This window comes from Rhinoderma darwinii, chromosome 1 (assembly GCF_050947455.1).
Source record: "Rhinoderma darwinii isolate aRhiDar2 chromosome 1, aRhiDar2.hap1, whole genome shotgun sequence".
In the NCBI taxonomy this organism is placed as follows: Eukaryota; Metazoa; Chordata; class Amphibia; order Anura; family Rhinodermatidae; genus Rhinoderma; species Rhinoderma darwinii.
The window spans coordinates 502,474,697-502,496,203 of NC_134687.1; the positions used below are offsets into that span (position 1 = coordinate 502,474,697).

At 40.6% G+C, this 21,507-nt stretch overlaps 1 protein-coding gene across 1 annotated transcript in view; it reads right to left on the reverse strand.

Moving 5' to 3' along the window:
- GRAMD2B (GRAM domain containing 2B) overlaps nt 1-357 on the reverse strand; it is a 177,221-nt gene extending 176,864 nt beyond the window's left edge. The window contains exon 1 of the mRNA XM_075854800.1: nt 134-357. Within this exon, the coding sequence (XP_075710915.1) occupies nt 134-252 (119 nt within the window). The 5' untranslated portion in view covers nt 253-357. The remainder of the gene's footprint in view (nt 1-133) is intronic.
- Between the last annotated feature and the right edge of the window lie 21,150 nt (nt 358-21,507).

Sequence of the window (21,507 nt, forward strand, 5' to 3'; positions counted from 1 at the left end):
TTTTTTTAAACATACTAGATATGACAGGCATTGAGTTATATTACTGTATATTAAAGGGATCATTAATATTGTGTTCTTACTATCTGACAAGCTTTTTATATAGCATGCTTCTAATTAATAAAACATGACTTACCTTAAGAAGACTGATCCAGTGCTGTCTAGGGGATTCAGAGGAGAGTAATCGCCTACGCTGAGAAAATGTGTTGGATTGTTATCTAAGAAAACAGAATCTTCTAAAGATGATTTCTTCATTTTCCTGTTCGTGTAAACAAAAAAAACACACAAAAACTATCAGCTAACAAGGTAGAAAGCTGTGACGGTGTTCCAGCCAGGTATGTCGTGAAACAGTAGCTTTTACAGCCCGGAAATACTGTACGCAGCAGGCTTGGATACATGTCACTCCAGTTTCTCTACCTGTTAATAAGTAACCTGTAAGATTTCCGAATTATGCAGATTTTATTTGAGGTCAACATTCTTAAAAACCACACAAGTTGCCAAAGCACAACCTGTACTTCAATCTGTCAGAGTTTTATATTGTTTATTAGGTTAATATTATTTGTGAGAGAATGACTTTGGGTATTAATAAATCATTGCTTCTGTTTGTGTAAAGTCACAAGATAGGCCACTAGATAGGATAATCTACAATGTATGGTTATTGATTTTACACTTTCTATATGCACCAGGCTTCAAACTGAATGCTTGCTCAGTAGGTATTAACCATTTCCACACATTTCAAAAGACTGAATTTTTTTTTCACAACAACCCATTTTTCAAGTGTGGTTCTTACTATGATTATACTATGATTATATATTACTGAAATTATGTTATCACCTGCAGTAAAGTATCTATTGCCAATATATCAATAGTTACTTAATATTATCAAAAGTTTGAATAAATGGGTGAGGTAAAATAAATGCATTAGTTTATATTTTAACCAATATATAATATTTCCTGCATTGCATTATTTTAAACATAAAGAAAAACTCCAGATGGTAGACACAAACTCCTATGCTGGTTTAGCTGTCCAACCTTCCAACCCCCCCTTCTTTATTATTTAAAAAAAAAAGCCAATGAACTCAATAATAGTATTGACTGATTGCCCCCCATTCCCACTCTACTTGAAGAGTAATTATTTATATCCTATTAATAAAACATAACCTTTATTATTTATATTTAAACAGAAAGACATTAAAAAAGAGTTGCCAGTAGCCCTGTGATTGCTGAATCGATCCTTGCGCTAAGGCCCCATGCACACAACTGTAATTTTGAAAATGAATGGAACACGACCGTGGTTACATTAATTTTTATGGCCCATGGAAACCTTCTCGTATATTTACAGGAAGGTGTCAGGGCCGTAGAAAGCTTCCGTAAAAAATGTCCACTGAATGTCCACTGCGGAAAGCTGCAGCTTTAAGCCGGCCTTCTAGCATGCCAGGTTCCTGGGATCGCGTTTCAGCCAAAGAGACCGCTGCAGCCTGTGATTGGCTGCAGCAGTCACATGGGGTGAAACGTCATCCCTGGAGGAAGAAACACAGATTTTGGGGTAAGTATAATATATTTTTTTTTAATATAAGTAGGGTTTTTGTGGCAGAATCACTACGAACCCGCCTCAAAAACTGCAACAACTACTCTTTGTTGCGGGATATACCTCCCCATTGAATTCAACAAATAAGCAGCATTGACGCAAATACAATTGACATGCTGCGGAATAAAATTCTGCACCGCATGTCAATTTCTGAGAGTTTTTGCTGCTCATCATTTACGCAGCGAGTGGATGAGATTTTTTCTATCTCAGATATGTGGGGCAATATATTTATTGCCCCCAGGTATGTGGGGGCAATAAAAATATAAATATAGGTATTAATTGTTTGAGAGTGCGGCAGAAGGACGGATGATGACACTAAGTAGTGCCCGGCTCTGGGGTCCAAGGGTGCTCCAAGTGTATTGAGACTTGAGAAACACCCCTGGTCCCCCGATATTTCTGTATCAGCAAGTCGGATAGGGTATGTGCACACACAAAATCAAAAACGTCTGAAAATACGGAGTTGTTTTCTAGGGAAAACAGCTCCTGATTTTCAGACATTTTTTTAGCAACTCGCGATTTTCGCTGCGTTTTTTACAGCCGATTTTGGAGCTGTTTTTCTATAGAGTCAATGTAAAACGGCTCCAAAAACGCCCCAAGAAGTGACATGCACTTCTTTTTCGCGTGCGTCTTTTTACGTGCTGTTTTTGGAAAACGAGGCGTAAAAAAACGCCCCGTCAGAACAGAACGCCGTATTTCCCATTGAAATCAATGGGCAGATGTTTGTAGGCATTCTGCTTCCGATTTTTCAGCCGTTTTTCGGGACCATTACGGCCCAAAAAAAAGCTGAAAATAGCCCATGTGAACATACCCTTACAGTGAAGCTATATAGATGAGTTATATTAGGTTGGATGCTAGTTAGCCTTTTGCAGGAGATAAAACAGTGGGTTAAAGATCAAGACTGTGGCAAGTTTTTAAAACATTTTGAAGCAACAAAAACAAATTGGGCATACAGTACATAGATAAGAAGTTCAACCCATAATGTTTTTCGTACTTTTTTTGCTGTCTGTTATTTTTATTATACTATTTTGTCTTGGATGGTTTCTAAACATATTCACTGTATGATTTATGTACTAGTTTCTGCATGCACTATTTGCACTTTATTGTAGAGGCTGTGGGACCAGACCTATGTGGGGATCCTTCTTCTATGGGTAATGTGACCGCCAATGTACTTGTTTTTAACAATTTTGTCTTTCAATAAAATAATGTCTATTTTTCGCTAGAAATGGTTCATGTGTGATTTCTTATATAGGTGTTAATGTTTTTTTTACATAGTTAAAGGCTATGTAAACCTTTAAAAGGCATTTCATATATTTTTTTAAATAAAAATATCAATCAGTGTGATTGTTGCATCTTTATGTATAGTTTTTATAAAAAATAATTTTTACTTCTTGAGACACAGCTGCTCGATATTCTGTATACAGAGCAGCTGTATCGTTTGCTATGACCTGAATCCGTCAGGTCTGCGGGACAGACGGTTTCAGTGTGAGAAATTGCTTTACAAATGTTGGGGTACTTTTTACTCCTTCTATTTGTTGAGAAAATGAACGATTTTGAGCTAAAGCTACGTCTTATTGGGAAAAAATATTTTTTTTATTTTCACTGCCCAATTCTAATAAAAACTATGGAACACATGTGGGGTCAAAATGCTCACTACACCCCTAGATGAATTCCTGAAGGGGTGTAGTTTCCTAAATAGAGTCAGTTTTGGAGAGTTTCCACTGTACTGGTACCTTATGGGCAGGGGCGAACTATAAAAAGACGTCCCCCCAAATCCATCAGAATTTTCACATTACTAGCTTTACACAACAAACACGCAATATATACATTTTTTTAAATAGAAAATATTTTAATAATTCTTCTTACTGTATTACTTTAGTATCATAGATCAACAACGCAGTATTAACACTGTAAATGGTTTAACACATCTTCTATGCCCCCTTTTTATTACCTAATGACTTATGATTTTTAACTGAGTTCGTTCACGTCATCAGCATGCTCCTGATCTCTTGTAGGCCTCAGGCCTAAACCAGGCTGTGGCCTACAAGAGCAAATGGCGGAGCAGGGAGCCAATGGCCAGGTGTTGGCTGGAAAATTTTAGTCTGGGGGGCAAGCACACAGCACTGGCCCAAAAGTAGCGGCCCATTCTGGGGGCACTGGGTAATTGGCGAGTTTACCCCCCGAACACCGCTGCAGAGGAACTCTGCTACCTATCAACGGAAAAATCATCCGCCAATAGGTAAAAAGCTCTTGATGGCGGAGTACAAGAAAGCCTCACCTGGGAATTAGACTTTCTTGTACTCTGCCATGGGGAAACATTTTTCCCTCTGGTGGATGGCTTTTCATTTGATAGGTAGCAAAGTTACATGAAGGAAATTATTTTTCCATGACCTCTAGTTTCTATTGTGGCAAATTGACGTTTTTAAAATTTTTATACTGCTAACTTTTTTTTGTTAGGTTCCGCTGGACCGTTTGGACTACGCCGTAGATTCATTGGACTACTTCGATGATCTTTTTATTAAAAAATAAAATAGTGAAAGAGGGATGCATGGGGGAGTTTTGATTTCAGTAAAAAAAAAGAAATTCTTATATTTGTTTTTTTAGTACTTTATTATGGCCTTAGTAATGGCTGCTGTCTGATTGACAGCATTTAAATACTAAGGCTGGGGCTTAGCATTAGCCAGCAACAAGGCTATCACTAACCCCTATTATTACCCCAGTTCCCACTGCCGCCAGGGATACTGGGAAGAGCCGAGCACGATCCAGTACCTGACCATCTGAAATGACGGCTAGGCAGCGGGCCGGCCGCAGGCTGGTATTACCAGGCTGAGAAGGGCCAAAAACCATGGTCCTTCCCACCCAGGTAATGCGAGGCTGCAGCTGCTTTATTGTATCTGGCTAGTTATCAAAAATAGGGGGAACCCCACGTCATTTTTAAAAATAAATAATTGAAAAAAAATTACGTGAGATCCCCTCCATTTTTCAGAACCAGCCATATACAATAAAGCAGCAGCAGCCTAGCATTACCAGGGTGGGAAGGGCCACGGTTTTTGGCCCTTCCCAGCCTGATAGTACCAGCCTGCGGCCACCTCAGTACCAGCCCTTCACTTCAGATGGTCGGGTACCGGATCGTACCCGGCTCTTCCTGGTACTCCTGGTGGTGGTGGGTACCGGGGTAATAATAGGGGGTTAGTGCTAGCCTTTTTACTGGCTAACACTAAGCCCCTTCTTAGTAATGGCAGTTATCTGATTGATAGCGTCCATTACTAAGGCGGTAATGAAGTATTAAAAAACAGACATAAAAAATTTTTTTTTTATTGAAACAACACAATCCACTTTAACCATTTTATTGAAAAAAAAGCTTAAATCAGCGAAGTAGTCCAACGAATCTACGACGTAGTCCAAATGGTCCAGCAGAACCTGCAAAACAAAAATTAGCAGTATGAAAAATAAAAATAAAGATGGCTGACCCACAGAAGTACAAACATATGAATAGTTACTTTAGGGAACATATTAGAATAATTAAATAAAATAGGCCCATAAGGTAAAACATATCAAATAAAAAAAATAAAAAAATTATAACACATTTCCTTTAACCCCTTCCCGACCACCCCACGTAGATTAACGGGCTGCAGAGCTGGTCCTTGTGACTGCAGCCTGTTAATCTACATGCGCTCCAAACAGAGCACACAGAGGCTCCCCACAGCCCGGCATCTTCCAGTACAGGCTGCTACTAGCAGCCTTAGTACTGGGGGAAAACATCGGGTCGGATCACAGCGGTGATCCGAACCGATTAACCCCTTAATTGCGGCAGTCAATAGCGACCGCCGCATTTAAGTTGTTATAGCAACATCGGCACCCCGCTACGCGATTGCAGGGGGCCGATTGTTGCGAGGGGCGATTGCTATGGCAACCAGAAGCCTAACAAAGACTTTGGGTCTTCCATCTATTGAAGGCGATTACGTCCTGCCAGAGGCAGGACCTAATATGCCTCCTGCCAGTGTGAAACTGACAGGTATGATACCCTGCAATACAGAAAAAACGTATTAGAAATGAATTTCGGCAAAAAAAAAAAAAGAAATTTGTAAATTTCCCCTCTACGTTGCTTTAATTCCTGTCAATCACCTAAACGGTTAAGAAACTTTCTAAATGCTGTATTGAATACTTTGAGGGATGTAGTTTTTTAAATTGGGTGACTTATGGGGGTTTCTAATATACAGTGAAGGAAATAAGTATTTGATCCCTTGCTGATTTTGTAAGTTTGCCCACTGTCAAAGACATGAACAGTCTAGAATTTTTAGGCTAGGTTAATTTTACCAGTGAGAGATAGATTATATAAAAAAAAAAAAAGAAAATCACATTGTCAAAATTATATATATTTATTTGCATTGTGCACAGAGAAATAAATATTTGATCCCTTTGGCAAACAAGACTTAATACTTGGTGGCAAAACCCTTGTTGGCAAGCACAGCAGTCAGACGTTTTTGGTAGTTGATGATGAGGTTTGCACACATGTTAGATGGAATTTTGGCCCACTCCTCTTTGCAGATCATCTGTAAATCATTAAGATTTCGAGGCTGTCACTTGGCAACTCGGATCTTCAGCTCCCTCCATAAGTTTTCGATGGGATTAAGGTCTGGAGACTGGCTAGGCCACTCCATGACCTTAATGTGCTTCTTTTTGAGCCACTCCTTTGTTGCCTTGGCTGTATGTTTCGGGTCATTGTCGTGCTGGAAGACCCAGCCACGAGGCATTTTTAATGTCCTGGTGGAGGGAAGGAGGTTGTCACTCAGAATTTGACGGTACATGGCTCCATCCATTCTCCCATTGATGCGGTGAAGTAGTCCTGTGCCCTTAGCAGAGAAACACCCCCAAAACATAATGTTTCCACCTCCATGCTTGACAGTGGGGACAGTGTTATTTGGGTCATAGGCAGCATTTCTTTTCCTCCAAACACGGCGAATTGAGTTAATGCCAAAGAGCTCAATTTTAGTCTAATCTGACCACAGCTACTTCTCCCATCACTCTCAGAATCATCCAGATGTTCATTTGCAAACTTCAGATGGGCCTGTACATGTGCCTTCTTGAGCAGGGGGACCTTGCGGGCACTGCAGGATTTTAATCCATTACGGCGTAATGTGTTACCAATGGTTTTCTTGGTGACTGTGGTCCCAGCTGCCTTGAGATCATTAACAAGTTCCCCCCGTGTAGTTTTCGGCTGAGCTCTCACCTTCCTCAGGATCAAGGATACCCCACGAGGTGAGATTTTGCATGGAGCCCCAGATCAATGTCGATTGACAGTCATTTTGTATGTCTTCCATTTTCTTACTATTGCACCAACAGTTGTCTCCTTCTCACCCAGCGTCTAAAATATGGTTTTGTAGCCAATTCCAGCCTTGTGCAGGTCTATGATCTTGTCCCTGACATCCTTAGAAAGCTCTTTGGTCTTGCCCATGTTGTAGAGGTTAGAGTCAGACTGATTAATTGAGTCTGTGGACAGGAGACTTTTATACAGGTGACCATTTAAGACAGCTGTCTTTAATGCAGGCACCAAGTTGATTTGGAGTGTGTAACTGGTCTGGAGGAGGCTGAACTCTTAATGGTTGGTAGGGGATCAAATACTTATTTCTCTGTGCACAATGCAAATAAATATATATAATTTTGACAATGTGATTTTATTTATTTTTTTAAATATAATCTCTCAGTGGTAAAATTAAGCTAGCCTAAGGGAATGTTCACACGGCCTATTTACGGACGTAATTCGGGCGTTTTTGCGCCGAATTTCGTCCGAAAACAGCGCCTCAATAGCGCTGACAAACATCTGCCCATTGAAAGCAATGGGCATACGTTTGTCTGTTTACACGAGGCGTAATTTACGCGCCGCTGTCAAAAGACGGCGCGTAAATAGACGCCCGCGTCAAAGAAGTGACATGTCACTTCTTTGGCCGTAATTGGAGCCGTTATTCATTGACTCCAATGAATAGCAGCGCCAATTACGCCCTTAATTGACGCGGCGTTCAAGCGCCTGCACATGCCGTTACGGCTGATATTACGGGGATGTTTTCAGGCTGAAACATCCCCGTAATTTCAGCCGTAACGGACGCCCTCGTGTGAACATACCCTAAAAATTCTAGACTGTTCATGTCTTTGACAGTGGGCAAACTTACAAAATCAGCAAGGGATCAAATACTTATTTCCTTCACTATGAATATATAGACTCCAAACAGAGTTGTGTTAATGGCTGGAGACTGCTTTAAAGCACCACTGTCCCCCCAAAAAATCATCTAGGCAGCTCCCTACACAGATAGTTATAGCACAAAGAGACAAAAGAGCTTTTAACGCCAATGTATCAATATATAAAAAGTTGTAAATTTTATTTGGACAGACAACATATACATTAAAAATAATACAAAATGACCATTTAACCCTATGCTATGCATTGTCTTTGACTTTAACTGTGGGGTGGTCCATACAGGGTTGGGTATTGCTTGCCCATATAATATAGTGTGTAGCAGTTTGTGAGTGCGGTCTCCGTAGCTTTACTAGAGTCATACTTTTTGTATTATTTTTAATGTATATGTTGTCTGTCCAAATAAAATTTACAACTTTTTATATATTGATACATTGGCGTTAAAAGCTCTTTTGTCTCCTTATTTCCTTCACTGTATAAGGCCCTCAAAGCCACTTCAGAACTGAACTGGTACCTATAAAAATAGGTTTTGGAAATTTTCTTGAAAATGTGAGAAATTGCTGCTAAAGTTCTAAGCCTTGTAACGTCCTAGAAAAATAAAATAATGTTCAATTGTGTGGTATTACTATCTGTTTTACAAGCAGATACATTTAAAATTCGAAAAATCATAATTTGTGTTTTTCCACAAATAAGCAATGAATTTATTGACCAAATTTTTCCACTAGCATAAAGTACAATATGTCACGAGAAAACACTCTCAGAATCGCTTAGATAGGCAAAAGCATTCCAGAGTTATTACCACATAAAATGACACGTCAGATTTGAAAACATGGGGCTGGTGCTGAAGGCCAAAATGAGCTTGGTCCTGAAAGGGTTAAAGAGACCTTTCACCTGCCCATACAGCTCTTGCTGTTGACACTGTCCGTAGCTGATTGAACAGTGTCACAACGATGTTACACGCCCCCTTGCCAATTACCATCCCATTGACAGTTTCGGGGATTATTTAAATATCGGGTGCCAAATATTACGGCACTGATATCTAAATAACGAAGGAGGCTAGGAAAAAAAAATTAAAGTGCCCCAGAGTTTGTGCAGCCCTGCCCATTACATGCTGCACTCAGCTGCACATGTATGGGCAGGTGAAAGGTTCTCTTTCAAGTGTAACAAAAAATTTTAAAAACTTTTGACATGTCAGAAGTTTTCATCAGTGGGGTCCGAGCACTGAGATCTCCACTAGTCGCTAAAACGAAGCAGCAGAAGTGCTCAGGTGAGCGGTGTGCCGCTTCGATTCTGTTTGGCTTTCCTTGGAGCAGTGTACGGGCTCAATATAAAGTCTGTCTTGCAAATGGTCTCCCAGTGTTTTCCAGTTCCCAGTGTTACCCGTTCCTGCTGCCTGTACCCTGTATCCCGTGCTATCGTATCTACAGTGAGAGTCAAGTCATGTCTTCCGCTGCATCTACTGTGCCATCTACAGTGAGAGTCAAGTCGTGCCTTCCGCAGCATCTACTGAGCCATCTACAGTGAAAGTCAAGTTGTGTCTCCGCTACTGTCTACATTGCCTCACGTACCCGTTCTGGACTATAAACATTGTTTTGTACCTAGTTGGCCAGATGCTATACCGCTAAGCGGTATGGCCCAGTGGGTCCACACCCCGCGCCGTGACACTCTAGCTTTGTTTGTTCTAAGTTGTCGTAAGTCCAAGCTAACCATTTTTACAAAAGTATCTATATATGAATACTGTGAAAAAGGTGGTGTATTTTTAGATTTAGGACGTAATGAGGAAAAGGGACCAAAAGGGACCAAAATTTTCCTGGTAGACGGCTGCGTTGACTCTGGACTTGATATAACACAGTGGACCAACACCAGCAGATAACATGGCTCCCCAAACCATCACTGACTTCACACTGGACCACAAGCAACTTAGAATGATGCCTCTCCACTCTTCCTCCAGACTCTGGGACCTTGATTTCCAAATTAAATGCAAAATTTACTTTCACCTGAAAACAGGACTTTGGAATACTGAGCAACAGTGTTGATCCACTGTGTTATTTTAAGTCCAGAGTCAATTCAACCAGAAATTTTTTAAAAATACCGTTCAAAAGTTTGGGGTCACCCAGACAATTTTGTGCTTTCCATGAAAACACACACTTATATTTATCAAATGAGTTGCAAAATGACTAGAAAATATAGTCAAGACATTGACAAGGTTAGAAATAATGATTTTTATTTGAAATAATAATTTTCTCCTTCAGACTTTGCTTTCGTCAAAGAATGCTCCATTTGCAGCAATTACAGCATTGCAGACCTTTGGCATTCTAGCTGTTAATTTGCTGAGGTAATCGGGAGAAATTTCACCCCATGCTTCCAGAAGCCCCTCCCACAAGTTGGATTGGCTTGATGGGCACTTCTTGCGTACCATACGGTCAAGCTGCTCCCACAACAGCTCTATGGTGTTGAGATCTGGTGACTGCGCTGGCCACTCCATTACAGATAGAATACCAGCTGCCTGCTTCTTCCCTAAATAGTTCTTGCATAATTTGGAGGTGTGCTTTGGGTCATTGTCCTGTTGTATGATGAAATTGGCTCCAATCAAGCGCTGTCCACAGGGTATGGCATGGCGTTGCAAAATGGAGTGATAGCCTTCCTTATTCAAAATCCCTTTTACCTTGTACAAATCTCCCACTTTACCAGCACCAAAGCAACCCCAGACCATCACATTACCTCCACCAGGCTTGACAGATGGCGTCAGGCACTCTTCCAGCATCTTTTCAGTTGTTCTGCGTCTCACAAATGTTCTTCTGTGTGATCCAAACACCTCAAACTTCGATTCGTCTGTCCATAACACTTTTTTCCAATCTTCCTCTGTCCAATGTCTGTGTGCTTTTGCCCATATTAATCTTTTCCTTTTATTAGTCAGTCTCAGATATGGCTTTTTCTTTGCCACTCTACTCTGAAGGCCAGCATCCCGGAGTCGCCTCTTCACTGTAGACGTTGACACTGGCGTTTTGCAGGTACTATTTAATGAAGCTGCCAGTTGAGGACCTGTGAGGCGTCTATTTCTCAAACTAGAGACTCTAATGTACTTGTCTTGTTGCTCAGTTGTGCAGCGGGGCCTCCCACTTCTCTTTCTACTCTAGTTAGAGCCTGTTTGTGCTGTCCTCTGAAGGGAGTAGTACATACCGTTGTAGGAAATCTTCAGTTTCTTGGCAATTTCTCGCATGGAATAGCCTTCATTTCTAAGAACAAGAATATACTGTCGAGTTTCACATGAAAGCTCTCTTTTTCTAGCCATTTTGAGAGTTTAATCGTACCCACAAATGTAATGCTCCAGATTCTCAACTAGCTCAAAGGAAGGTCAGTTTTATAGCTCCTCTAAACAGCAAAACTGTTTACAGCGGTGCTAACATAATTGCACAAGGGTTTTCAAGTGTTTTCTAATCATCCATTAGCCTTCTAATAGTTGCAGGAGAAAAAGATGGATCTTTCCAGGGGCGCTGCTGTGTGGTGGAAATGATAGGAGCGAAATCCAGAGATATTGATAACGATGAACAATCGTCTTCCTCAGGCCATGTACACATTACAATGGGCATAACTTATATAGCATCTAGGTTCAATTTACCATGAGTGAAAAAACCGCCAAATCTGTAAAGGTCAAGGTGCGATCGTGACGTAACTCCCGGTTTTTTTCCCATTATTCCCACCGCGAGGCAGTGAGTACATAATATATTTAGTATACAAGCCAAATAGTTATTTATAAACAGTTATACAAACAAAGGGGCAATAAAATGAAAAAAAACGATAATAAATAAATGAATGAATAAAATGTGTGAAATATTCACAAACGTCTCAGTGTCATTAATATACGAATATAGAAACATACATTAGTCAGTTAACATAATATGGTAAGAACAATAGGATGAGTATATGAAATAGTAAAAAATCATTTAGACATAGGGCTACAGTAGAAGCCAATGTGTTGCTGGGTTACAGTGAGAGACGCCGGGACGCGGCTTCGTTACCAGGACAACCGAGCAGAGAGCGAAGCGACAGAACCAATGGAGAGATCTGCGCTTGCTATAGGTAAGTTATTGAAAGCTTAAAAATGGTTAAAATATGCATTGTTAGATTAGAGAATGTACATAAATACTGTATTGGTCGTAAACATTCTTTTGTAGCTACAAGGATAAAACAAAAGTAAGAGAATTGGAATTTACACAATTCTCAAAACTGAGCAGTCCTATTTTAAGTGGAAATACACTGTGTATTTTTAGCTCTAGTGTGTAATTCTATAAGAGGAATATTAAATTTTAAAATAAGGTTAATAGTTTTGAACAAGGTTAAAATTTGCAATTATATTGCTAGGTTGACAGTGTCGGACGACGGGACCGGAGGATCTAAAGACAGTCGGGAATAAGACGGGCAGAGCATGCTGCAGGTAAGTCGATGACAAAAAAAATTATTAATCATGTTTAAAATGATTGGATGTGTATTATTTCATATTTAGTATTTACACTAAAGAAAGAAAGACACGGCATGAATGACCTTTGTGGATAGTAAGGTTTACGTAGTAGAAAGAGAACGCATAATGTATCAGTAAATTTGTCATTCAAATTTAACAAATGTTTGTTGTTATGTAATGATTATATTTATCCAGATTATTTAACTTCAAGTATTAGTTTGCAAATTTACGGATACTGAAGGTGTGGGTTAATCCAATGATGATTCAGAGATATCATTTAGACCCCCTGGGTGCAATGTCTGTAATTTAAAGATCCAATAGTTTTCCCTCTGTTTAAGCTTATTGAATCTATTGGGAACATCATGTTGTATGTCTTCAATGGGTGTAACTGTGATTTGGTTAAATTGGCATTTATGTACATGGGTGAAATGGCGAGACACACTATGTTTCAAAAAGCCTGTGTTCACATTGAATCTGTGTTTATTTATTCTGGCTCTCAGACACTGTGTTGTTCTCCCTACGTATTGGAGTTGGCATGTACATTCCATTAAATAGATTACATAGGCACTGCTGCAACTTAGGGTTGACTTGATTGAGAAAGACTCTTTCGTAACTGTTGATGTGTATGTGTATTTTTTGTTGTTGATGCTATTGCAGCATAGACATCGTGAGTGGCCACATTTGTAAGATCCATTTGGTCTAGATAGAAAAGTGGTTGATATTGTTTTCGGTTTGCGGATTCTGCTGGGGGCCAGAATATTTTTCAAAGTCAACGACCGTCGGAAAGTGATGCTTGGATGAGCAGGTATCGCATCTTTAAGGTAAGGGTCACTTTTTATAATGTGCCAATATTTGTGTAAAACTGATCTAACTGTTTTGTTACCTAGATTGAAAGTTGTAATAAAATTGGTGTTGTATTTATTTGGTTCTGATTTTTCTGTACAGGGTTTAGGCAGGAATCCTGAGATAATAATGAGGCTTTACGTCTTGCATCTTTGATTAGTTTTAGAGGGAAGTTTTTGTCTCTGAATCTTCTCTCTAAAGTGTTGCATTCTGATTTAAAATTTCCGTTGGTACTACAATTTTTACGTACTCTTCTAAATTGGCCGAAGGGTACATTTGTCAGCCAAGGGCGGTAGTGAGCACTTTTGAAGTCAATGTAGCTGTTCACATCGACAGATTTAAAGTGAGTTTTTGTGACAAAGTGCTCAGTCATGGTGTCATAGCTGATGGTTAGGTCCAGATAATCGATTGAGATTTCGGAAAAAGTGTGCGTGAAAGAAATATCATAGCTGTTGATGTTTAGATACTTGATAAAACTAGAAGCTTCATTTTCTGATCCTGTCCACACGAAAAACAGGTCATCGATATAACGCCTATATAAAAGGATATTATTTTTGAATAAATGTTCCCCAAGAATGTATTCCTCTTCGAATGCCCCCATGTACAGATTTGCGTAGGCTGGTGCGAATCTGGTGCCCATCGCACAGCCTTTAGTTTGATTATAGAAGCTGTGATTGAAAGTGAATGCATTGTGATGAAGAATAAAATCGATGCAATCAGTTAGAAAGGAGACTTGGTTATCGGGGATTAAGGTGTTAGATGATAGAAATGATTTGGTTACCTGCATGCCTTTTTTATGTGGGATGTTACTGTACAAAGCGGTTACATCTGCTGTAAGGAAGTGTATATCGGATGTGGTTGTATCGATTTTGAGATTGAATAAGTCTTTGATTAGTTGGGTAGAGTCTTTGAGATAGGATGGTAACGTGAGCACAAACAGTTGAAGGTGTAAATCTACGAAGTGAGAAAGGTTACTGGTTAATGAGCCGATTCCTGAAATGATTGGGCGTCCGGGGGGGTCCGTGAGTGTTTTGTGGATTTTGGGGAGATGATAGATGAAAGGTACGCTTGGGAATTGTACATGTAAGAAACGTTTTTCTTTTTTCGTGAGTAAGCCCTCCTGGAAAGCTTTCTCTATCATCCATTAGCCTTCTAACACAGTTAGCAAACACAATGTACAATTGGAACACTGGAGTGATGGTTGCTGGAAATGGGCCTCTATACACCTATGTAGATATTGCATTAAAAAACAGACGTTTGGGTGGAGCTAGCGCGCTGAACAAGATGGACGTGTGAAAGGAGAGCTCTCCCGGTGATTGAAATTATCCATCACCATCTGCCGACCTAGAAGATTGAAACTCACCCTGATCCTGCCGTACACCATAGCAGAGACACCAGGAGCTATCAGAGGTGGAAATTAATAAGTTGGTGACGACGGCGGTGTAACACGGGCCCGGCCTGAACCTCGAGACTGGAGGACGCCGACACGAGGAGATCTGTCCTGCTAGCATCTCTCTCCTTCAATTCTCTCCCCCTCCTGTAACTTCACCAGCTAATGATACCGGAGCATACCGGAACCTTGCAACGGCATTAAACAAGCAAGATCTTGCTGCGACGGCCCACAAAAGAAGATAGCCTGCGGCCTCGATTTCCTACCTGGGCGGGAAGATGGCTGCAATATAACCACCCTCCTAGCTGCCCTATCACTCGATAGAAGTCGGATGATAAGGACTTTCTGCTGAGCCGTGAGTACACAAATATTTTGGGGCTTGTTACGCTACACGGCTGTGATCCTGCAACTGAGGCCTGTTAGAGATCTGAGACCAGGCCCTCAATTAGTCTCAGACAGTGCAAGGTGAACACGAGGAAGCGGTGCAGGCTCCATAGAAGCAGAGGCCGCTATTGGGGGAACTGTGTACATATATGTGTAACTGGACTTAGCTCAAATTTTTCTTGAGGTCTCATCAGGCCTCTAATAAACTCACCTTTCTATAATACCCATTGGGGTCTTAGGCCCAATTTTTTACCCACTTGGAACTATTTGCATAATGGTACCAATTTGAACAGACGAACTAGGAGGGGAGAGACTCATTGAAGAACACAGGACTTTTACCTCTAGTTTTTCCAAAAGTAGAGTTCAAGCATGGTCAGAGACCATAAAACGGAAAGTTGGGACACCCCCAAACAGAAGAAAAAAGGTCAGACAGATATGGATAAATTCCTACATAAAAAATCCCCTACATCGAAAAAAGCTGGTCATAAAAATGGGCAGGCTCCTCCCCAACAAACGGACCAGATGGAATAATCTGACGATAGTTCCGAGGATGAGGCTCCCAGCGGTGCTCGCTCTATAAATATATCTAAGGCGGCAATGCAAAAGATAATTGAAAACGCTTTGAAACCGGTTTTGAAAGAGCTTGTAGACTTCAAACAAGAAGTGCGACATATGCATAAAAGAGTCGAAGTACTAGAAGAAACTCAAACCAAACTGCTGACTCACAGCGCAGCAACAAATACCGCAATGGCTAATTGCCAAATTCACTTTAACAGTATTCTCTCCTATGTAGAGGACCAAGATAACAGGGGAAGGAGAAACAACCTGAGGTTGAAAGGTATCCCAGAATCGATATTACCGATCGAAATACCAACGACGGTATCCAAAATGTTGCAAGCACTGATGCCAAATGACCAAGGTGACACCCTAGTAGTAGAAAGAGCGCACAGGGCGCTGAGACTGAAAACAAAAGACGGGGACCCCCCTAGAGATGTGATTTGCCGTCTCTTAAACTCAACACACAGAGATTTAATTCTCCGAACAGCCAGAGAGTCTCACACATTATCGCATAATGGCTATAACTACACAATATTTCAGGATATCTCGCCAGTTACCATGAACAAACGAAGACAACTAAAACCACTAACAGAAGCTTTAAGAGCCAAAGGTATCCAGTACCGCTGGTTGTTTCCCTTTGGGATCGCCTTCGTAATTAATGGCTCTATGAAAACCATACGATGTCCGGATGACCTAACACCTTTATATGATGATCTTGGAATGGATTCTCGACGGCTGCTGTCCTGGCTTCAAATAGTCGATGTAGCATCGCTCCCGAGACCCCCGAACCCTCCCATAACTGCTCCATTGATATCGACACGGGGAAACAACAGTAGGAAGAGACTTTCCACCCAAACGGAAGTTGACCCAGAGGCAACCCCTTGAAGCGGTTTTTGCATCCTTACCTGAGATGCTCGTTCCTAAGATGTTCCCAGAACTTTCTCAGGAATGGTTATTTTGATGCCAGGGGTTACACTAAATTAGTTCAATACTTGCAATTTTGAATGTTCTGTAAACTCAGTTTATTTTATGATCTCCTCTCTTAGTTTATAGTATACTGTGCTATAACTGTATAAGTAACCATCTATACTTATATAAGTCTGTTGTCATAACTGACATTTCACGTATTCTTACTATAGTTGTTACCAGTATTATTTGACTTAGACAAAACATGTCTGACATACACATAGCTACATGGAACGTAAAAGGGATGAATTCACCAACAAAGAGATCTAGACTTCTCCAGGTCTTGAGATCTCAGAATACAGATGTTGCTATACTGCAAGAAACGCACTTAGTAAAAGGGAAGATGCCCCAGCTATCCACAGCATATTTTAACAAGTGGTTTCACTCGCAACATCCTGATTTAAAAAAAATGTGGTGTGTCCATAGCCATAAAGAAATCCGTACCCTTTACATATATTTCCCAGCTTTCTGACCCAGAAGGGAGATTCCTTTTTGTTAAAGGTTTAATTGCAAACACACCAGTCACGATTGGAAGCATATATGCGCCAAATAATAAACAAGTCAGATGGCTGGTAGCCACTTTACAACAATTGAAACTATTCCAATCTGGGGTATGCATTTTAGGAGGGGATCTAAATGTTACTTTAGAACCGTTGTTAGACTCGTCCAAAGGTAGTTCCCAACAATCGTACAGGAGCCTTAGATTACTACAAAAAACGCTAGCAGATCTACAGCTGAGGGACATATGGTGATAATTTTACCCAACGGCTAAAGATTACACACACTTTTCAGCGCCCCACCAATCCTATCAACGTCTTGACTATTTATTCGTTCAGGCCCCACAGCTCACCATGGTGTCCACAATAGCTATAAGGCAAATTGTTGTATCAGATCATGCCCCGGTGGTAATGGGTTTTAAGGTGGCATCTTTACCCAAATCGTCGTACACCTGGAGGTTAAATTAAACATTGTTGAAGTCCTCTGTTCATACGCAGAGAATTTCAGGTAGCCTCCGACACTACTTTGATGAAAACATAGCTGAAGATATATCCATGGCCAACACTTGGGAGGCTCACAAAGCGGTAGTTAGAGGCGAGTTCATTTCAATAGGTTCTCATGCTAAAAACACCCATATGAAAAAAGTAGATGAGACTATGAGGAAAATATTAATATTAGAGGACCAACATAAATTGTCCTTAGCTGTCCAGACCCAAAAATAACTGGTTACACAACGGGAACACCTCAAACAGATACTAAACCTTAGAGCCTCTAAAGCTTACCTGAATTCCAAGCATGCCATGTACATTCATGGCAATAGAGGATCAAAGCTTATGGCCCTCATGGCTAAAAAGCGGCAGGATCAAGCTTACATTAAAACAATCAAGACAGAGAGTGGGACTACATCCCCAAAAACAGGAGTCATTGCTCAACAATTTAAATCCTATTACGAGACTTTATATGGCATTAGGACACAGGAGTCCGGGGAACAGTTAGCGAAACTAAGTGAAGCTATAGACACTTTCTTGCAGAACTTGCACCTCCCTTCGCTTGATGGCAATCAGAGGGAAGTGTTGTCTCGGCCCTTTTCCCTGCCCGAAGTAGACGCTGCCTTGCAAGGCATGCCTCTAGGAAAGTTTCCGGGACCAGATGGCCTTCCAGCGATCTATTACAAAACCTTCCGAGATTTGCTTTTGCCACATATGGTATCGACATTTAATTCAATGTCTGAGAGTAGTGGGTTTACCAGACAGACCTTAGAGGCACACATCTCTATAATTCCAAAAACCGAAAAAGACCCGACTCTCTGTAGCAGTTATAGGCCTATATCATTACTAAATGTAGACATAAAGATTTATGCTAAGATCCTAGCTAATAGACTGAAGCTGTTGTTAACGGATTTGATCAACTCGGAGCAAGTGGGGTTTGTGGCGGGGAGAGAGGGCAGAGACAACACTCTACGAGTACTACATTTGATACAGCTGGCGCATAAACGCCAACTTTCTTTGGCGCTGTTATCCACTGACGCGGAGAAAGCATTTGATCGGGTGGATTGGACTTTTATGGTCAAAACGCTCCAAAAGTTTGGCCTGCCGGAACTCATTATCATGCAAAACATGGCTCTGTACACTTGCCCTTCTGCGAAGGTCCGAGTGAATGGCACTCTATCCCCCCCATTTCAGATTTCAAATGGCACGAGACAAGGATGTCCGCTATCGCCTCTTCTATTTGTTTTAACGATCGAAACCCTGATTCAACATATTCGTCAATGCAAACAGATTCGAGGGGTGGAGATTGGTGGCAGGTTACATTTGACGGCGTCTTTTGGTGATGAACTCTTGATATTAACCTCAAATCCACACGTTTAGTTCCCAATACTAGCTGACATGTTTGCCAAATTCGAGAGACTCTCTAATTTTAAAATCAATCCCGATAAATCAGTGGCACTAAACATAACATGCTCTAAGGAGGCGGTGGCGGAGGCTCGACTCTCGTCTCCATTTAAGTGGTCATCAAGATCTATTAAATACTTAGGTATACAGATTGCTCCTTCCCCGGACTCCTGGTTTTCACTTAATTCTAAGCCTCTGTTCTCGCAAATTGACAGCATACTGACAAATTGGAAGATACCATATATATATCCTGGCTTGGCAGATGTAACCTACTAAAAATGTTGATAATCCCCAAGATAACCTACTTGCTACAGACTATGCCTATTCTCCTTCCGCAGCATTATTTCCAAAGCATCAATTCTAAACTACTGGGGTTTGTTTGGGACAGAAAAGGACATAGGCTGGCGCATAAAACCTTGACTAGGCCAAAGATATTGGGGGGTCTCAACTTCACAGACATACAAGCTTTTTACCAGGCTATTCAGATGAGTAGAATACTAGATTGGTATGGGGTGTCTCGCTCTAAATTGTACGTAACTATAGAAGAAGAGATGTGTGGCAGGCCCTTAACCCAAATATTGCTGCGATCGGTATTACCTGGCCTAAAAGATGCTCCTGCTAATTTACTTACAAAAGCCGTGCTGGCTGTTTGGAAAAAACTGTCTTTAAGGGGAGACATCTGCCCCACTCCGACACTCCTGACAACGTTAGGTGACTTACTGGGTCTTAAAGAGGTGAGCGGTGGAACTCATACCTTACCAAGATCAGACTTAAAAGATGTGGCCTTAGGAGATATTGTACAAGTTGGAGATTTTCCTTCACTGGAGTCCATAAGAATAAAATATCCTCACATGCGATTACATTACCTAGAGTATATGCAACTGCTCTCGAATTACAATTTACTGGTTAAAAATGGCTTTATCACTAGGCCGTTAACATGGTTTGAGTCCCTGCTGTCCTCGTCAATACAAATCCCAAAACCATCTCCTTGCTATATAAGAAAATTGTCTCAATGGATGGGGCGACTGTCCTACCTCATATTGTGTCTTGGGAGAAAATCTGAAATCCAACATATTTATAAATCAAGTTGTGGGCCCTCTAGATGCATAAATCTACAAGAGACCTCCTACAAATTAGTAAGTTGATGGTACAAAACCCCGAAATTACTTCACCGTATAGAGTCTACGATATCTCCCCTATGTTGGAGGTGCAACCAACACGTAGGCACTTACACGCACATCTGGTGGGAGTGTGCACTTATACAACCCTACTGGAGAGAAGTGCAACGTATCCTGACACTTATTTGCCCCACAGCCCAGACTTTATCGCTCACCTATCTACTTCTGAATTTACAATCTGGCAACCCCTCGAGAAACCCCAAGGAGGATCTGTGGCCACAATTAGTGCTGGCAGCAAAGGCTATGATTCTGCTGTGCTGGAGGAGGGCATCACCCCCATCTATAGCGCAATGGTTGAATAAAGTGGCACATAGATTGGAGGAACTGAGCTATTTAGCTCTAAGAAACATAGGCAAATATCATAAAATCTGGCAGCCTTGGCTGAAATTTTTCAATGATCCTAGGGGATATATAGCATGTCTAGATGATTGAAGTAACTGGCGTCTGAAGCCCTCTTCAAACTAAGGGATAGAAATGTGTACATACAATGTAAGATACTAATATCATTCCAAAGCCAAATTAGGAATCACTTGGACGACATAGATAGATGTAACAGAATTAATCTTTTACACAAATCTGCTGATTATTGAGTTTTGAAACACTGTAATTTTTTGATCTCACCTGGTAAAGCAAATGTATAACGATTACAACGTGATTCATCTTTACTGTAATGTATAACATGTATGATGGAAAAATTAAAAACCTGCATAACATGTATGATGGAAAAGTTAAAAACCTAATAAACAAAGTTTTGATTAAAAAAAAACAGACGTTTGCAGCTAGTATAGTCATTTAGCACATTAACAATGTATAGAGTGTATTTCTGATTAATTTAATATTATCTTCATTGAAAAAAACTGTGCTTTTCTTTCAAAAATAAGGAAATTTCTAAGTGACCCTAAACTTTTGAACGGTAGTGTATATATATACAGTGAGGTCCAGAATTATTTGGACAGTAACACAAGTTTTGTCATTTTAGCGGTTTACCAAAACATATTGAATATACAGTTATATAATGAATATGGGCTTAAGGTGCAGACTCTCAGCTTTAATTTGAGGGTATTCACATCCTAATTTGAGGAAGGGTTTAGGAATTACAGCTCTTTAATATGTAGCTACCTATTTTTCAAGGGACAAAAGGTAATTGTACAATTATCTCAAAAACTATTTAATGGCTGCATGGGCTATTCCCTCGTTAATCCATCATCAATTAAGCAGGTAAAAGGTCTGGAGTTGATTCCAGGTGTGGCACTTGCATTTGGAAGCTGTTACTGTGAACCCACAACATGAGGTCAAAGGAGCTCTCAATGCAATTGAAACCATCGTTAGGCTGAAAAAAATTAAGAAATTCATCAGAGAGATAGCACAAATGTTAGGAATGGCCAAATCAACAGTTTGGTACATTCTTGAAAAAAAAAAAAAGAGCACACTAGTGATCTTGTGAACTCCAAAAGGCCTTGACGTCCACGGAAGACAACAGTGGTGGATAATCGCAGAATCCTTTCCAGGGTGAAGGAAAACCCCTTCACAACATCTATCCAAGTGAAGAACACTCTCCTGGATGTAG